The following is a 12765-nucleotide window of genomic DNA, read 5'->3' on the forward strand; positions in this document are numbered from 1 at the left end:
TCATGTTGGAGGTGCAACCTGAAGTGCACCTTGTGGAGCCCCAGAACTGCCGCACGCAGCAGCAGCTGCTGCTGCCGTTGGATCTGCGGCGTTTAGAGGCCAGGGCGACTGGAATAGTTGGCCTGCTGCCACAGCAGAATATGCCTCCGACACGCCAACACCGACTGCTGTAGATGCAGCATAGTCTTCTTGCTCTTGCTGAAGCTGCGATGATACTTGCTGCCGCAGCAAATTACTGCTGCTGCAGCATATTCCGGCAGTCTGTGGGTTGGAAACTGCGGCCTGCTGCAGCAACATCTGCTGCTGTGCCTGCGTCTGCACGGGGAAGCAGGGGTTCATTTCTTGCTGCAACAGCAGCTTCTGCGGCTGCTGCTGCTCACTGCGTTTTGTGTTTCTGCTGCTATCGTTCCGCTGTCGCTTTTGCACCTGCCGCTCCGCCCCATTCCCTTTAGCCCTGCGTCTCTGCCGTGGCTGCTGCATGTTGTGCTGCTGTTGCTGCTGCTCCAGAGACTGCAGCTGCTGTTTCCGTTGCAGGAGCAACGGAGGTGCAGTGTGCATGTCAGCTGCGTCTGGCTGCAGAGCGACAGCAACAGGCTCTGAAACAACAGCAGCAGCATCAGTGGCAGTAGCAGCTGCTGCTGTTACTCCATGCAAATTAACCGCGTTAGGGTCGGTAGGAAACGAATTGGAGGAGGAAGTAGGGCCGGAAGATCCCCACTCGTCTTGTTGCGCACACTGTGCCTGGGCGTGAAGGGCTCCTGGAGTAACCTCTTGCTGCGGCAGCAGAGTATGCTGCCGCTGCTGCTGATGCGGCTGTTGCTGCTGCTGTGCCGAGAGCTGTTGCTGTTGCTGCGGTTGCAGGGAGAATGACTGTTGCTGTTGCTGCTGCTGCAGAGTTTCATTTCTAAAAAGAATGTGTGTTGTGTCTGACGGGTTCCACGGAGGAGCCCCAACAGGTGTGTGGCCTGGTGAGAGCAGCAGGGGAGTGTCAGTGCCGGCCCACCATCCCTCATAGGACTGCGCTGTCGCATGTGAATCGGCTGTCCCTTCCACTGCTGTTTCTCCGGGCGCTGCTGGGGCCGCGTCTGTACCAGAAATGAATCCTTCAACATACGGGATCCCTGGAGGGTGCAGCCAGGGCCTCTGCGGTGACGACACATGGAGGGAGGGAGGGACCCCCAGCGCGGCTGCCTTCGTCATGCCCTCTTGGACTCTGCCTGCAACAGCTGTTGTTACATAAGAACCCAACGGTATTTGCTGCGGCTGCTGTTGCAGCAAGGGCTCCTTCTCCCCATACTGAAAGCCAACACTCTGGGAAGGGAGCAAAGAAGGATACGGTGTGTCCTCATCTCCGCTACTGGCGCTGCAGCAGCTGCAGCTATCACTACTGCTTGACGCTAGGAGCTGCTGCAGGGAAGGAATGCCCGACGGGGCTCCTCGGTGTTGCTGGTAGCCAGTAGCTACGGCGGCAGCTGCATCTGCTGCTGCTGCTTCTCCTGACTTGGCACGGTGCCGCGATCGAGACGCCGCAACAGGTTGGGTTCCCCGAGTTGCTGTCCGCCGCTGAGGGGCACTTGAGTTTGATGCAACTCTACCTGAGTAATTTGGTACAACGCCACAGCTGTTGCTACTGCTGCTGCTTTTGTTGTTCCTGGACCCTTTGATACGCCAAGATGCACAGCTAACATCGCTGCTGCTGTCGTGAGGGCCTCCATTTTTGCCGAGTTGCAGCGGGCAGGGAGACGCAAGAGATGGCGGCGGCTGAGCAGCGCAGAGTTGCAGTGGAGTTACTCCAGGCATCTCTCCGTGTGGCAGTGAAAACCTAGGGCTCGGAGGGGGCGGCGGGGGCGGCCCACTATAATTGGGGAGCATTGGCGATAGCCACTGCTGCGGAGCGCCCAGATGAGTCTGCTGCTGCTGCATGTTGCCAGCTTTTTGAAAGTGATTGCTCCAGTCATACATAGGAGGCACAGCTGTACTAGGTTCCGACGGGATTGCTGCTGCTGCTGCGTCGCTGATGGTAGTGCCTTGGTGAGTGTCTGCATACAGATAGGAAGTCTCGATATAGCAGTCTTCAAGTTGAAGCTGTTGCGCAGCAGCAGCGGCGGCTGCTTCTGCTGCTGTTGCTGCTCGCGCTGGCACTGGTGGTGGCTGTGAGGCTGTTGCTGCTATTTCCTGTTTCTTCTCGCCGGCACATGCTCCTGAGGTCCACTGAAAATCAGGAAAGACCATATGGCTTGCCCCTTGCTGTTGTTCGTGATGCAGCAGCAGCTGTTGATGCTGCTCATGCTGTTGTTCGGGCTGTTGCTGTTGGTGTTGCTCCTGCTGCTGCAGCTCCTGCTGCTGCAGCTCCTGCTGTTGAAGCTCCTGCTGCTGCAGATCTTGCTGCTGCAGCTCCTGTTGCTGCACACACCATGTGCTAGCCCCAAACGGCGGGCCGATGGGCATTCCCGGAGGAGGTCCCTCTGGTGTCCCCTTTAGTTCCGTCACATCATGAAGGGCGCCTCCGTAGTTGCCAGACCAGCTTGAGATCCCTGTGCAGAAAGCAGGAACCACATCAGCAGCTGGAGCAGCAGCTTCTCCGCTGTGGTGTGGGGCTCCAGACGGAGGCGCATGCATCGGAAGCAGCCTCGGCTTTTGCTGCTGTTGCTGCTGTCTCCTGCTGTTGCGCCTGCTGTTGCTGCTTCGTCTCGTGCCTCCTTCAAAGGAGTCGAAAACTGGCGGTCCGTGAGATGGCCTCAATGGGGTCTCACGGGGGCTTCTGCATAGTTCTGGAGCGAAGGCACCTTCCACAAGTGCATTCTCTGGTGCTGTTGGTTGGCTTTGCAAAATATGCTGCTGCTGCTGCTGTTGCTGGGAATGACCTCCTGGAGCACCCCCTATAGGCATATCTTCGGTCTGAGGATGTAGGGGGAGACTGGGCATGGAGCAGCTAAAGTTTGTGTCTGTAGCTGCTGCTGCTGCAGTGGGTGTGCTGCTGTTGGTACTTTCCCCTTCTTGTACGTGCTGCTGCTGCTGTTGCTGCTGGTAGTCAATCCGTCCTTTTCTCGCCCTTGAGCAGCTCTTCCGTAGCTTGAGGCCTGGCGTTGCTTGCCGAGCGCCCCCTCTCCTACCAGGTATGGTGAGTTTGCTTTCTGGCCCTTCTGCTGCTGTTGCTGCGGTGGACGCAACAGTTGTTGCACTAGCGATGTCTTCTGGTGTGGGTCCGCTCTTGCCATGCGGAGTAGCAGCAGCTGCAGCAACTGAGGCACCAGAAGAAGAGGTAGCAGCAGCAGCGTTAGTGCTTGTGTGCTGCTGCCTCTTTCTGCGTGCTTCTGCTGCTGCATTTCTTTTCATGGACAAGAGGTTGGCAAGGGTGACCTGGTGGGGTCCTTTGGCACGTAATTCCTTAACCCATTCTATTTTGAGGCCATTGCTACAGCAGAAAGACAAACATAATTCCTCCACCTGGCGCCAGCATCCCAACAGATGAGCTGCGTGCAGCAGCTCCTTCACCGTCAGGCCACCCCAATTTGTTGTATGCCCTGGCACGCCGCGGCCCAACACGATCCCGTGCTCGGAAAGAATCTGCTTCTGCAACAAGTAACAGCATCAGCGTTCGCACCAGAAAAGGATGAAGGACCACAGCAACAGATATGCCTCCACACCCCAAAGGCATGTAAGTAGCGGCAGCAACAGCAGCAGCATCAGCAGCAGCAACAATGCCACCAGCTGCAACAACACTAGCAAAAGAAGCACAAGAAGAGAGACAGTAGCAAAACCGTCAGCCTGTGAAAAAGCGGGTAGTCTCACACATCTTGCGGCATCAAGAGATCTCCTTTGGTTGAGGACGCGCCTGAGGATAGCTCGGCCTTTAAGGCCAATAGGAAGGTCGAACCCCGGAAACCATTGGAGCAAGCAGCCCTCTGTTTCGGTCGCTGCTGCTGCTCCTGGTGTCTCTACTGCTCCTGCTGCTCTGGCTGGTGTGGTTTCTCCTACGGGTGGTGGTGTTATTGCTGCTGATGCTGAAATGCACGAAGGTCGACGGTCGCTTTCGTCTACGGGTTCACAAGTGGGCGGATTCTGCTGAAGCAGCAAATTCTGCTGTTGCTGCTTGAATTGCTGTTCCTTGTCCCTTTTCTCGCTTTTGAGGGGCAAAGTCTGGGGAGCCATGATACTATGTGGTGCCCCATCCCCCAGGGAAACACCTGGTGGGAATGCAGCCATTGTGGCTGCTTTTACCGCTGTTTATGTTATTGTTTTTGCTGCTGCTGCTGCTGCTGCTGCCGCCGAGAGGTGCGCTTGCCCTTGGCTACAGGAAGCAGCAGCAGCAGCAACAAATCAATTTTGGAGCAGGCAGCAGCAAAACAAGAACAGAAATGCCCTCCATCACGGCGTCTGCGCTGGCAACCTTCCGGATTCCGTTGATACTACTGCAGTCCCGGGATCAGCTGCAGCTGCTTCTGGTTTGGTTTCTGCTGCTGCTATCCCTGTTTTTATGCACAGAACCGACTGTACTCGAACAGGTCCAGCAACGGCTGTGCCATTTCCACTTGGCACAGAGGCCCCGTGCCTTAAGGTGCTGGTGTTGCTGTGTGGCACTGTTGCGGCTGCTCGTGCTGGTATTACTGCTGCGGCTTTGCTGACTGCGCTATCCACTTCCTGCTGGCGAAGGCAACAAGGGGCCCCTAATGTGGGGCCCCTGCCCCCCAGGGCCAGGAAGGGTAGACTGTCTCACCACCACTGCCGCTGCTGTTGCTGCCGTCCTTACGAGGCTCTATGAAATGCAGTTGGCAAATAAGTTGTTGCAGCTACTGCTGTCTGCAGTAAAAGACTGGCGCTGACGCGCTTCTGCAGCAGCCGCTCCGATTCCTGCTGTTGCTGCTTTGTGGTGCTTGATGTACCTGTGCGTGCACCTGAGAATCAGTATTCCAGCGAACGTCCCACGAGTAGCGTAACTGCTGCTGCACCTGCTACTTCTGTTGTAGCTGTTGTTGCTGCATTAGGAATCCCTGTGGGGTACACGTACACCCCAGCAGCGTCAGCTCACGGGCATGTCAGTGACCAGTGGGGTTGTTGCTGCCGCTTCTGTTGTTGCAGTTGCTGCTACAGGCTGGGTGCCTGCTTCAGCAAGCGCATACTTCGATGAGTTCCAATAAAGCCAGCCTGAATGTGGCTACTTTCTAGCCTAGTAGTAACTTTGGCTGGTGCCGCTGCAGTATGTGAGCAGCAACAGCAATGACGGCGGCAGCACAAGCAATGGGAGCCCCACTCTAGGCATATCTATCGCTCTCCGTGTGTGTCGGAGTCCCTCAATCCCTGATGGCTTTAAAAGGGTAAAGCGGCTCGCCTTTTGACATGGTGAGCAATGCACAGTCGATTCTCTTTTGCCTTGTTTCGTCTGCCCTCCGACATTGCTGCTGCCGCCATTGCCGTTGCCGTCTCGTCTCCCTATCGCTCGTTGTCTCCCTGCCTACCTGACTTCCAGGACTGATCGTCGGCTTGACGGGACTCTTTTCCTTGGCTAGCTCACAGCACTGCTTTTCCACTAAGGGACAAAGACAAACCCTTCAAGTATTTCTTACCGTATTACCCCGAATGGCCGGAGGCCGATGAGACAGCAGGCCACAGCAACTGCGACCTGCGTGGCTTTTCCACATTCGTGCACTTCTTCCACAGTTCAGCCTTTTTTTGTGTTGTACCGGAGTTTGAGGCTAATGCGCTTCTCACGCGGGTTGCCGAACATGGTTGGCCGCCGGTAGTTCGCAATAGCATCGAAGACTTTTTAGTCACCGGCAGCAACCCTTGTTGCAACTGCTGCTGCCACTGCGCCGCTTCCCATCCAGGCATCATCAGTTTGACTCTCGCAGGTGTAACAGTATCTGACTGCTTGTTCGCTCCCTACCTAAAGAGAGCGAGCTGTCTCCTGAAACGGAGCTGTGCGACACCAATGTGCTTGCGTTTGGTGCTGCAACAGCAGTTATTCCTCCTCCCGTGTCCCAACGCTAGAGCACCATTTACTGCAGCCACTCGCAGTGTGGCTGCTGATAGTGCTGCTTCAGTCACTTTCTGTGCTTCCAAAAGCATTGTCCAGATCTTCGTGGCTAAGTTCACGCTGTGCGACTAAGGATCACTCGGCTATTGCCCGGTGCCAAATGATGCAAATTGCGAGTATCTAAAGTGCAGTTCACTGCCCTGCGGCAACCGTCTGGTGCCACTGCGAGTGTCGCTGCTGGTGTGCTGTGCTGCGCGTCAACTAAATGCAATGTCCACTACGTGCTGTTGTTGCTTTTTCTGTTCTCCCTTGCACTCCGGTAGTCAACTGGCGTGTTATCAAGTTGCCGCGCCGTTCCCAGAGGCAGCATCAGCAACAAAGGCAGCTCTAGATCCTTGAGCTACAGCACGTCACGCTGCGGCTGCTCCTGATGTTGCTGCTGATAGTGCTGCCCTTGCTGCCCATTTCGCATCTGAAGCTGCCGCGTGGGCCACCCCCCAGGGGGCTCCTATAATTCAAGTCGCACATGCAAATCAAAGCAGAAGCATTCGCTGCTGCTCTTCCTTTTGCTTGTCCTGCAGCTGTTTTCACTTCTGCTGCAGATGCAGTTCTCTAGGCTGCAGAGACAACAGCTTTCGCCGTGGCAGCTGGTTCTCTTGCTGGAGCAGCTATTGCCGGTGTTTCAGCTGCTGCAGCAGCAGGGGACACTGCTCCTGCACTTTCGGTACTGCGAAATGCTGCTTAGCCTTTGCAGCAGCCTGCTTGTTGCGGCTGTTGCGTCTGATAGTGGGGGTTACTACACAGCTGGACAGCACCGTCTCGGAGAGGTCTGGGGGAGGCCGGGGCCTCTGCTGCTCTTCCTTCAGCCTTTTGGTTGTAAATTTCCTGCAGCAAGTGTTCGAAAATCAATTTTACGTTGAGTGATGTAACAGCCGATGCCTCGCTAAAGAACAGACCGTTGCTCTGCGCAAAACGAGCAGCCAACTCGTAAGGCACCTACGCGCATTCCATACACACAATGTTGCAGTGGGAAATAACAACCAAAAAAATTTCCCGTGTTGGTAATAAACAACACGGTGGCTAAGTAACCGTTTGCCCAGCCTGTCTTGTGAGTTAATGGTTATGTTCAGAGCTCCTTAGGTAGCACTTTGAAAATTCCCCAGCTAGCTGGGGAATTTTCAAAGCGTACCAGCTAGCTGGTTAGAACGGGAAGGTACACGAACCAAACAAAAGGACAGAAACAGAACAGCAGCCAAGGAACAAAGGCATATGGTTCCCCAGAGCTACACAAGCAGACAAACACGCAGATGACGGATAGAAGTGAAGTCCCCACCCTTTCGCTAAGCAAACGTGAGCCTGTCGTGCCTCCCTCGTTCCGTCTGAGCTTCTCCCACTTTTTTACTAACAATTGCAGCAAACGACACACCTAATTTGCTTCTGTTCCTCGTCATTTAGGCATGCAGTGTATTTAAGTGAGTGTTTCTGTCTACCTCTCTCAAGGAGGGATCCTTTTCGCAGAGATCGACCTTATTGCCCACCATCATCACCACGATATCAGGCTCGGCATTTTGGCGCAGCTCCTCAAGCCACTTGCTAGCGCTTAGGAACGTCCTCTTCCGGGTCACGTCGTAGACCAGCAACGCGCCCACAGCCCGCCGGTAGTGCGCTGAAGTTATGCTGCGGTAACGCTCCTGGCCAGCTGTGTCCCAAATCTGCAGCAGCAGCAGCAGCGCCGCACGTGTGGGTGATGGCTACTAGAGATAAAATTGGGAAAATTAAACGCTTGCACTTTCAACTGAGGCTTCTCTCTGGTATTACTGCAATGTCTTCTGCCTCGGCGCCTACTAATGCTGCTGTTGCTGCTGCAAAACTCGCTCATAGTGGGCTCTAGCTGATTCTGCAGCTGATGCTGCAACTACTGCTGCTGCTGTTGTTGCCCTTGCGAGGATCCGACCTGTGCCTTGACTGTACCTCCTACAGCAAGAGGTACCGTTCTAGTGACGAATTCGACTCCTATCGTGGCCTTAGGATTTTGAGGAAGAGTGCCTCGGGTGTATCTGGAGAGTAAATGGGTCTTTCCCACAGTAGCATCTCCAACCAGAATTATCTTGTAGAGATGGTCGTACACATCGGCTGCCTGCGACTGGGCCATTGCTGCTACTGCCGCTGCGGCCGCTTTTTCTGCTGCTCTTGCCGCTGCTGTTCCAGGTGATAACTCAAACCAGCTGCTAGCGAATTACAGGATCTTCTTACGTCGAAAGGGTCATTTGCCACCGCGACCGCGTTTGTTGTTGCCGCTATTTCTGCTGCTGCGGCGGGTGGGCAATCTTACGCCGCAGAACATGCGAAGCCGCTACTGGCGAAACTGGCACAACCTTTTAACGGCAGCAGTAGCAGGGACCTTCTACTTCACCCTGTAGCAGTAGCCAACTAAGCGCAGCTGCGATTGCTGCCGCAGCTCTTGGCTCCCAGAGCCGCTTCAATTCTGGAGCTTGCAGCAAGTTGTTGCAGTGGCTGTTGCTGTTGATTTTCGTACGAGACAGCCTATTGGGGATGCCAACTCCACAGATGCGGCTGCTGTTGCTGCTCCCAACGCCTCCGCCACTGCCGCTGTATGTGCCGCTGCTGCCCAGGATTCTGGCTTTGTCTAGAGGTACCAAGCTACAGAAAATATAAGCAGTTTGCTCTGGTGTGCATACACCTCAGGCAGCAAGAAACGAACGGCTGAAGGCAGCGTGGGAAACGCGTGGGTCGGCCAGGTGTCGTGCCCGCGCAGCATCAGCAGCGGTACCAGCAACACTGTAGCAACCTCTTTCCGCTTGTCTTGCCAAATCCTTGAGAAGAAAATCACCCCAGAACATGGGAATAAAAGACTGTTGCTTAATTCGTCCCTTGGGTTTATTGTTGCCGCCGCTGCTCCTGCCGCTGCTGCTCCTGCTGCTCCCGAGCCGCCGCCGCCTGCACAACAGCAGCAGCAGCAGTAGCAGCAGCAGGAGTACTGGGAGCCGGCGTTCACGGCTATATCTGTCCCTGTGACAGCACTGGCGACAATTGAAACAGAAGCAAAGTGTTGGGCTTTCCTCATACATGATTGTTGGAGTGTTCGTACAGCTAAACAGCAGTAGGGCTTACACCCTCCCAGTCCCCCGGGTGCCGCCGCCGCCAAAGCAGCAGCGGCAGCAGCAGCCACTGAAAAGTAGGACTTCAAATGGCTCCCTAATCGGGCCAGCGAGAGCAGCGGATTTACTTACACACTTATCCCAGCTAGGCCCGGTGCCGCAACCGCTGAATGTTCCAAGTGCTGCGACTATCGTTGTTGCTGGTCACGCGAGTCTGGCTCCATGCGCTTCAATGATTACCTACAGACAGAGCCGCTGACACTTCGTCCCTCTGGCGTATCTCGTACGCAATGCAGATAGCAGAATCTGATGCATCAGGACCATCAGAAGCTCTAGGATCAGTAACACTAGGAGCAGCAACCACAGCAGGCGCAGCAGCTAACGTTGCAACTGCGGTGTTGAGCTGTTGCCTAAGACAAAGGGCCTTCATTCTGTCTTTCCATATAGCTGAATGGCCTGCGTGACATCAAGCCTTATATAAGTTCGTTGCTGCTCCTGCTTCCGCCACTCATGCGGCCCTAGGACACTCTCTTCGGGAATTGTACTGCAGTGTCTGTCCCGGTGTTGTTCCTCAGTTGTGGCTTCCCTGCTTCTGCAGTGACGATGGCAACGCCTGTGGTGAGAAACAACGCCCTCACGCCGTTGCTCCCGATCCATTTTTGGCTTGCTGTTGTCTATTTATTTTCCCCCGTTGTCACTGCCCGCATGTACCTCTGTCTTGGCTTGTACGTGTAAACGATTGTGCCTCTGTGACTCTATTTTCCGTCGTACTGTACCTCTTGTGTGGTTGTGTGTCGGCATGATGCGCATCTGTGCTTGCATCTTCCATTTATGCCTGTTGGTTTCTCCTCCGTCAGTCCGGCGGTGTTTATACTGTTATTTGTTCCTGTTTAGCCATATGACTCCGTATCTGGTGATTCTTGCTTCCATGATGCTATTGTGTTGATGCTGCTTCAGGGAAAAGAACAGCACGACTACCTTTTCAAATTTATTATAATTGGAGACGCGGGGGCCGGCAAGTCATGTCTGTTGCATCAGTTCATAGAAAACAAATGTACGTTCAACCAAATCCGTACCGTTGCTGGTGTTGCCCTATATTTTGTCAATGTGTCGTAGCTTTTCGCTCCTTATGTTCTGGGTTCGTCCCCTTCAATGCTCAGTTATCATTATCTAGAAACTCATTTATAGGGCAAGCAGCAGGGGCACAGGCATCTCCGCCGCCATTAGCCCCTCTACCAGGAAGCGAAGCACCGGAAAGGGCAGTTGCATTTTGTATGTTGTAGTCCGTAAGGGTGCCAGCCACACCATAGGCGTCGAGTTTGCTTCGAAAGTGATCAACATCGCCGATCGTCGCATCAAGCTGCAGATATGGGACACAGCGGGCCAAGAGAGGTACCGCTCTGTCACCCGCAGCTACTACAGAGGAGCAGCTGGGGCCCTTCTAGTGTATGACATATCCAAGTAGGCACGGGCTGGCTCATTTCGTTATTTGCTGGCTTGTGTTATCTCTGTTTTTGGTTTGCTTCTCCTTTAATTTCTTCGCCTTTTTTGGTATCATCCCCACGGTGTGACGGTCTCCTTGCCCCACTGTCTCTGTATGCATTTTCGCATATTTTTTATGGATGCCGACTTCTCTCTTATTTTGCTCATCTGTGCGGGTTTGTGTAGTGTCTGTCCACCTCTATGCTTGTGTCCTGGCATATCCGTGTCTCCGCTAATTTTTATGACAGGTTCTGTGTCTCCGTATCTTTTATTCGGTTATTCGGCCGAGTCTGCATTCTCTTCGCAAAAAATTTCCCGTGTACCTCTGTCTCTCCCAGTCCGGGGTGTAGGGCGTGTAGTGTGTAGGGCGTGTAGCCGAAAGACAATGCTTGAGGGTGCACATCTGATCACTATACCCCGCATTTGCGTAGCCCTGGCTTTCCCCTTCTGGACGTGTCTCCCGTTAGCGCTTCCGCATTTTGCTGGCACAATCTTCTTTTTCAGTTTCCAAGTACCTCTGCAGCCTCCGGAGCTTTGGGCGTTTGTCACGCTCTCATCGATCTTCCGTGTCAACTTCAGTGGTCTCTGCCATTTTTATCACTGATATGACTGCTGATTGTGCCTTCAATCGTGACGTTCGGCGTTGCTGCTGCTGCTCCTGCTGCAGTCGCGAGTCCTACAACCATTTGATAAACTGGCTCGCAGATGCACGCTCGTTAGCCCGCGCAGATATATCCATCGCCATCGTCGGTCAGCTAAGCTTCCTATCGTGTTCTCTCCCTTCGTTTGCGTTGGCCTTCTCTGAACTGTGCTAGCTCGGTTTGCCTGATTTCCGGGCCATTTATGGGCCGGCCTGTCTCATATGTTTGCGCGTCATTTATGCCCTTCCCGCATCTGTATTGGCATGCGTTTAGCCTCTCTCGTTGCCTTCGCTTTCTCTCTGCGCAAGTTTCACTTGCAACTTTCGTGTTTCTCTTTTCTGCTGTTTTTTCTCCTTTGTTTGAAATGGTTTCTTCCACGTTCGTCAGCTTTTATTTTGCTTAAGTGTATCACTTGTTGGTTCGTACCTTTCTGTAAGTCGTACCTTTCTGTTAAGTCTCTCGTCGCCTCCTCAATTTAATTTCCTTCACCTGTTTCCCCTTCGCAGCCTGAAGAGCCACTTAGCATGTGCCTCTTATGGTGCCACTGTTGTAACTGTTACCGCTACTGCGGAGCCGCTGCTACGTCAGGCAACAAGATGGATGTGAGGGAGAAGAGGGCCGTCACATTTCTGGAGGCCTCTCGTTTTGCTCAAGAAAACGGTAGAGTGGAATTTGCCTATTTCTGTATTTCTGGTTACTAGTCTCTTTTTCTTTCCCCTGCTTGTTTGCTAGTTCATGCCTACGCTCTGTTCCTACGTCTCCTTCCTTGGGCCCCTACCTGTATTGCTGCTTCCCTGTTCTCCTTGTTTGTTTCTGTTTTTGGCTTCGCCTGCAACCTCATGTTTGGTCTAGCGCTCTGAGTGGGCTGGCGCTGTGCCGTTATTAATGCTGTTGCTGCTGCTGCTGCAGATGTTCTCTTCTTAGAGACAAGTGCCTTAACTGGCGAAGGGGTGACAGATGTCTTTGTCCGCGTTGCGCGGCTCATCCTCAGCAAGATTGAAGATGGTTGGGCAGTGCATGCTGCACAATATTTCCGTATTAGCAGGCGCCTGCAGGAGCAGCAACAGTAGTAGCTGGAACAGAAGCTGCAGGATTAGCACAAGGAGCTATAATGAAGCAGCTATAGAAGTGGCGGTGCCGTCAGTTTCAGCAGCGGCGGTGTGTGAAATGTTTCCACATCTGCGCAGGGCTGATTGATGCAAATGCAATGGTTGCGGGACTTAGAGCTACAGGCACCCAGCTGGCTGATGGTTAGTTTCATCGGCTTGCTGCTTTTGTAGGAAAAATTGCTGTGCCTTGTCAATCTGCTTGTCCGTTGCTTTTTTGTCTCACTGTGGTGCTTCTTTGTGAGTATTCCCGTCGGCTGTTCACGCTTGCCTCGTATATTGCTGATGCGGGGTTCCTTTGTGCCTCTACTTTTTGTTGTTTATCTGTCTCTTTGCTGTCGAGCGAAATGTGGCGCTGCCATTCTTCTTTTTCCTGTTTCCACCTTGCTTCTTAGTTCCCTAGTCAGACTCGTTTTGGCGGATGCGCTGCGCACAGAAGGCCC

At 53.8% G+C, this 12765-nt stretch overlaps 3 protein-coding genes across 3 annotated transcripts; 1 reads left to right on the forward strand and 2 right to left on the reverse strand.

Moving 5' to 3' along the window:
* On the reverse strand, nucleotides 1-4206 carry ENH_00079480 (hypothetical protein, conserved; the record flags this gene model as incomplete). Its single annotated transcript, XM_013583168.1, has 2 exons — nucleotides 1-3573; nucleotides 3793-4206. 2 exons carry the CDS (start codon nucleotides 4204-4206, stop codon nucleotides 1-3), a joined length of 3987 nt encoding a protein of 1328 aa, XP_013438622.1.
* Nucleotides 4207-7425: 3219 nt separating this feature from the next.
* ENH_00079490 (Rab 11b, putative) lies at nucleotides 7426-8126 on the reverse strand (the record flags this gene model as incomplete). The annotated part of the gene is made up of 2 exons (XM_013583169.1): nucleotides 7426-7686; nucleotides 7929-8126. 2 exons carry the CDS (start codon nucleotides 8124-8126, stop codon nucleotides 7426-7428), a joined length of 459 nt encoding a protein of 152 aa, XP_013438623.1.
* A 1570-nt stretch (nucleotides 8127-9696) lies between these two features.
* ENH_00079500 (Ras family domain-containing protein, putative) lies at nucleotides 9697-12471 on the forward strand (the record flags this gene model as incomplete). The annotated part of the gene is made up of 7 exons (XM_013583170.1): nucleotides 9697-9711; nucleotides 10051-10147; nucleotides 10377-10554; nucleotides 11243-11325; nucleotides 11805-11876; nucleotides 12126-12221; nucleotides 12404-12471. The coding sequence occupies 7 exons, from the start codon at nucleotides 9697-9699 to the stop codon at nucleotides 12469-12471; spliced, it is 609 nt and encodes a 202-aa protein (XP_013438624.1).
* Between the last annotated feature and the right edge of the window lie 294 nt (nucleotides 12472-12765).

This window comes from Eimeria necatrix, genomic scaffold, assembly GCF_000499385.1.
Source record: "Eimeria necatrix Houghton genomic scaffold, Enh_scaff84, whole genome shotgun sequence".
In the NCBI taxonomy this organism is placed as follows: Eukaryota; Apicomplexa; class Conoidasida; order Eucoccidiorida; family Eimeriidae; genus Eimeria; species Eimeria necatrix.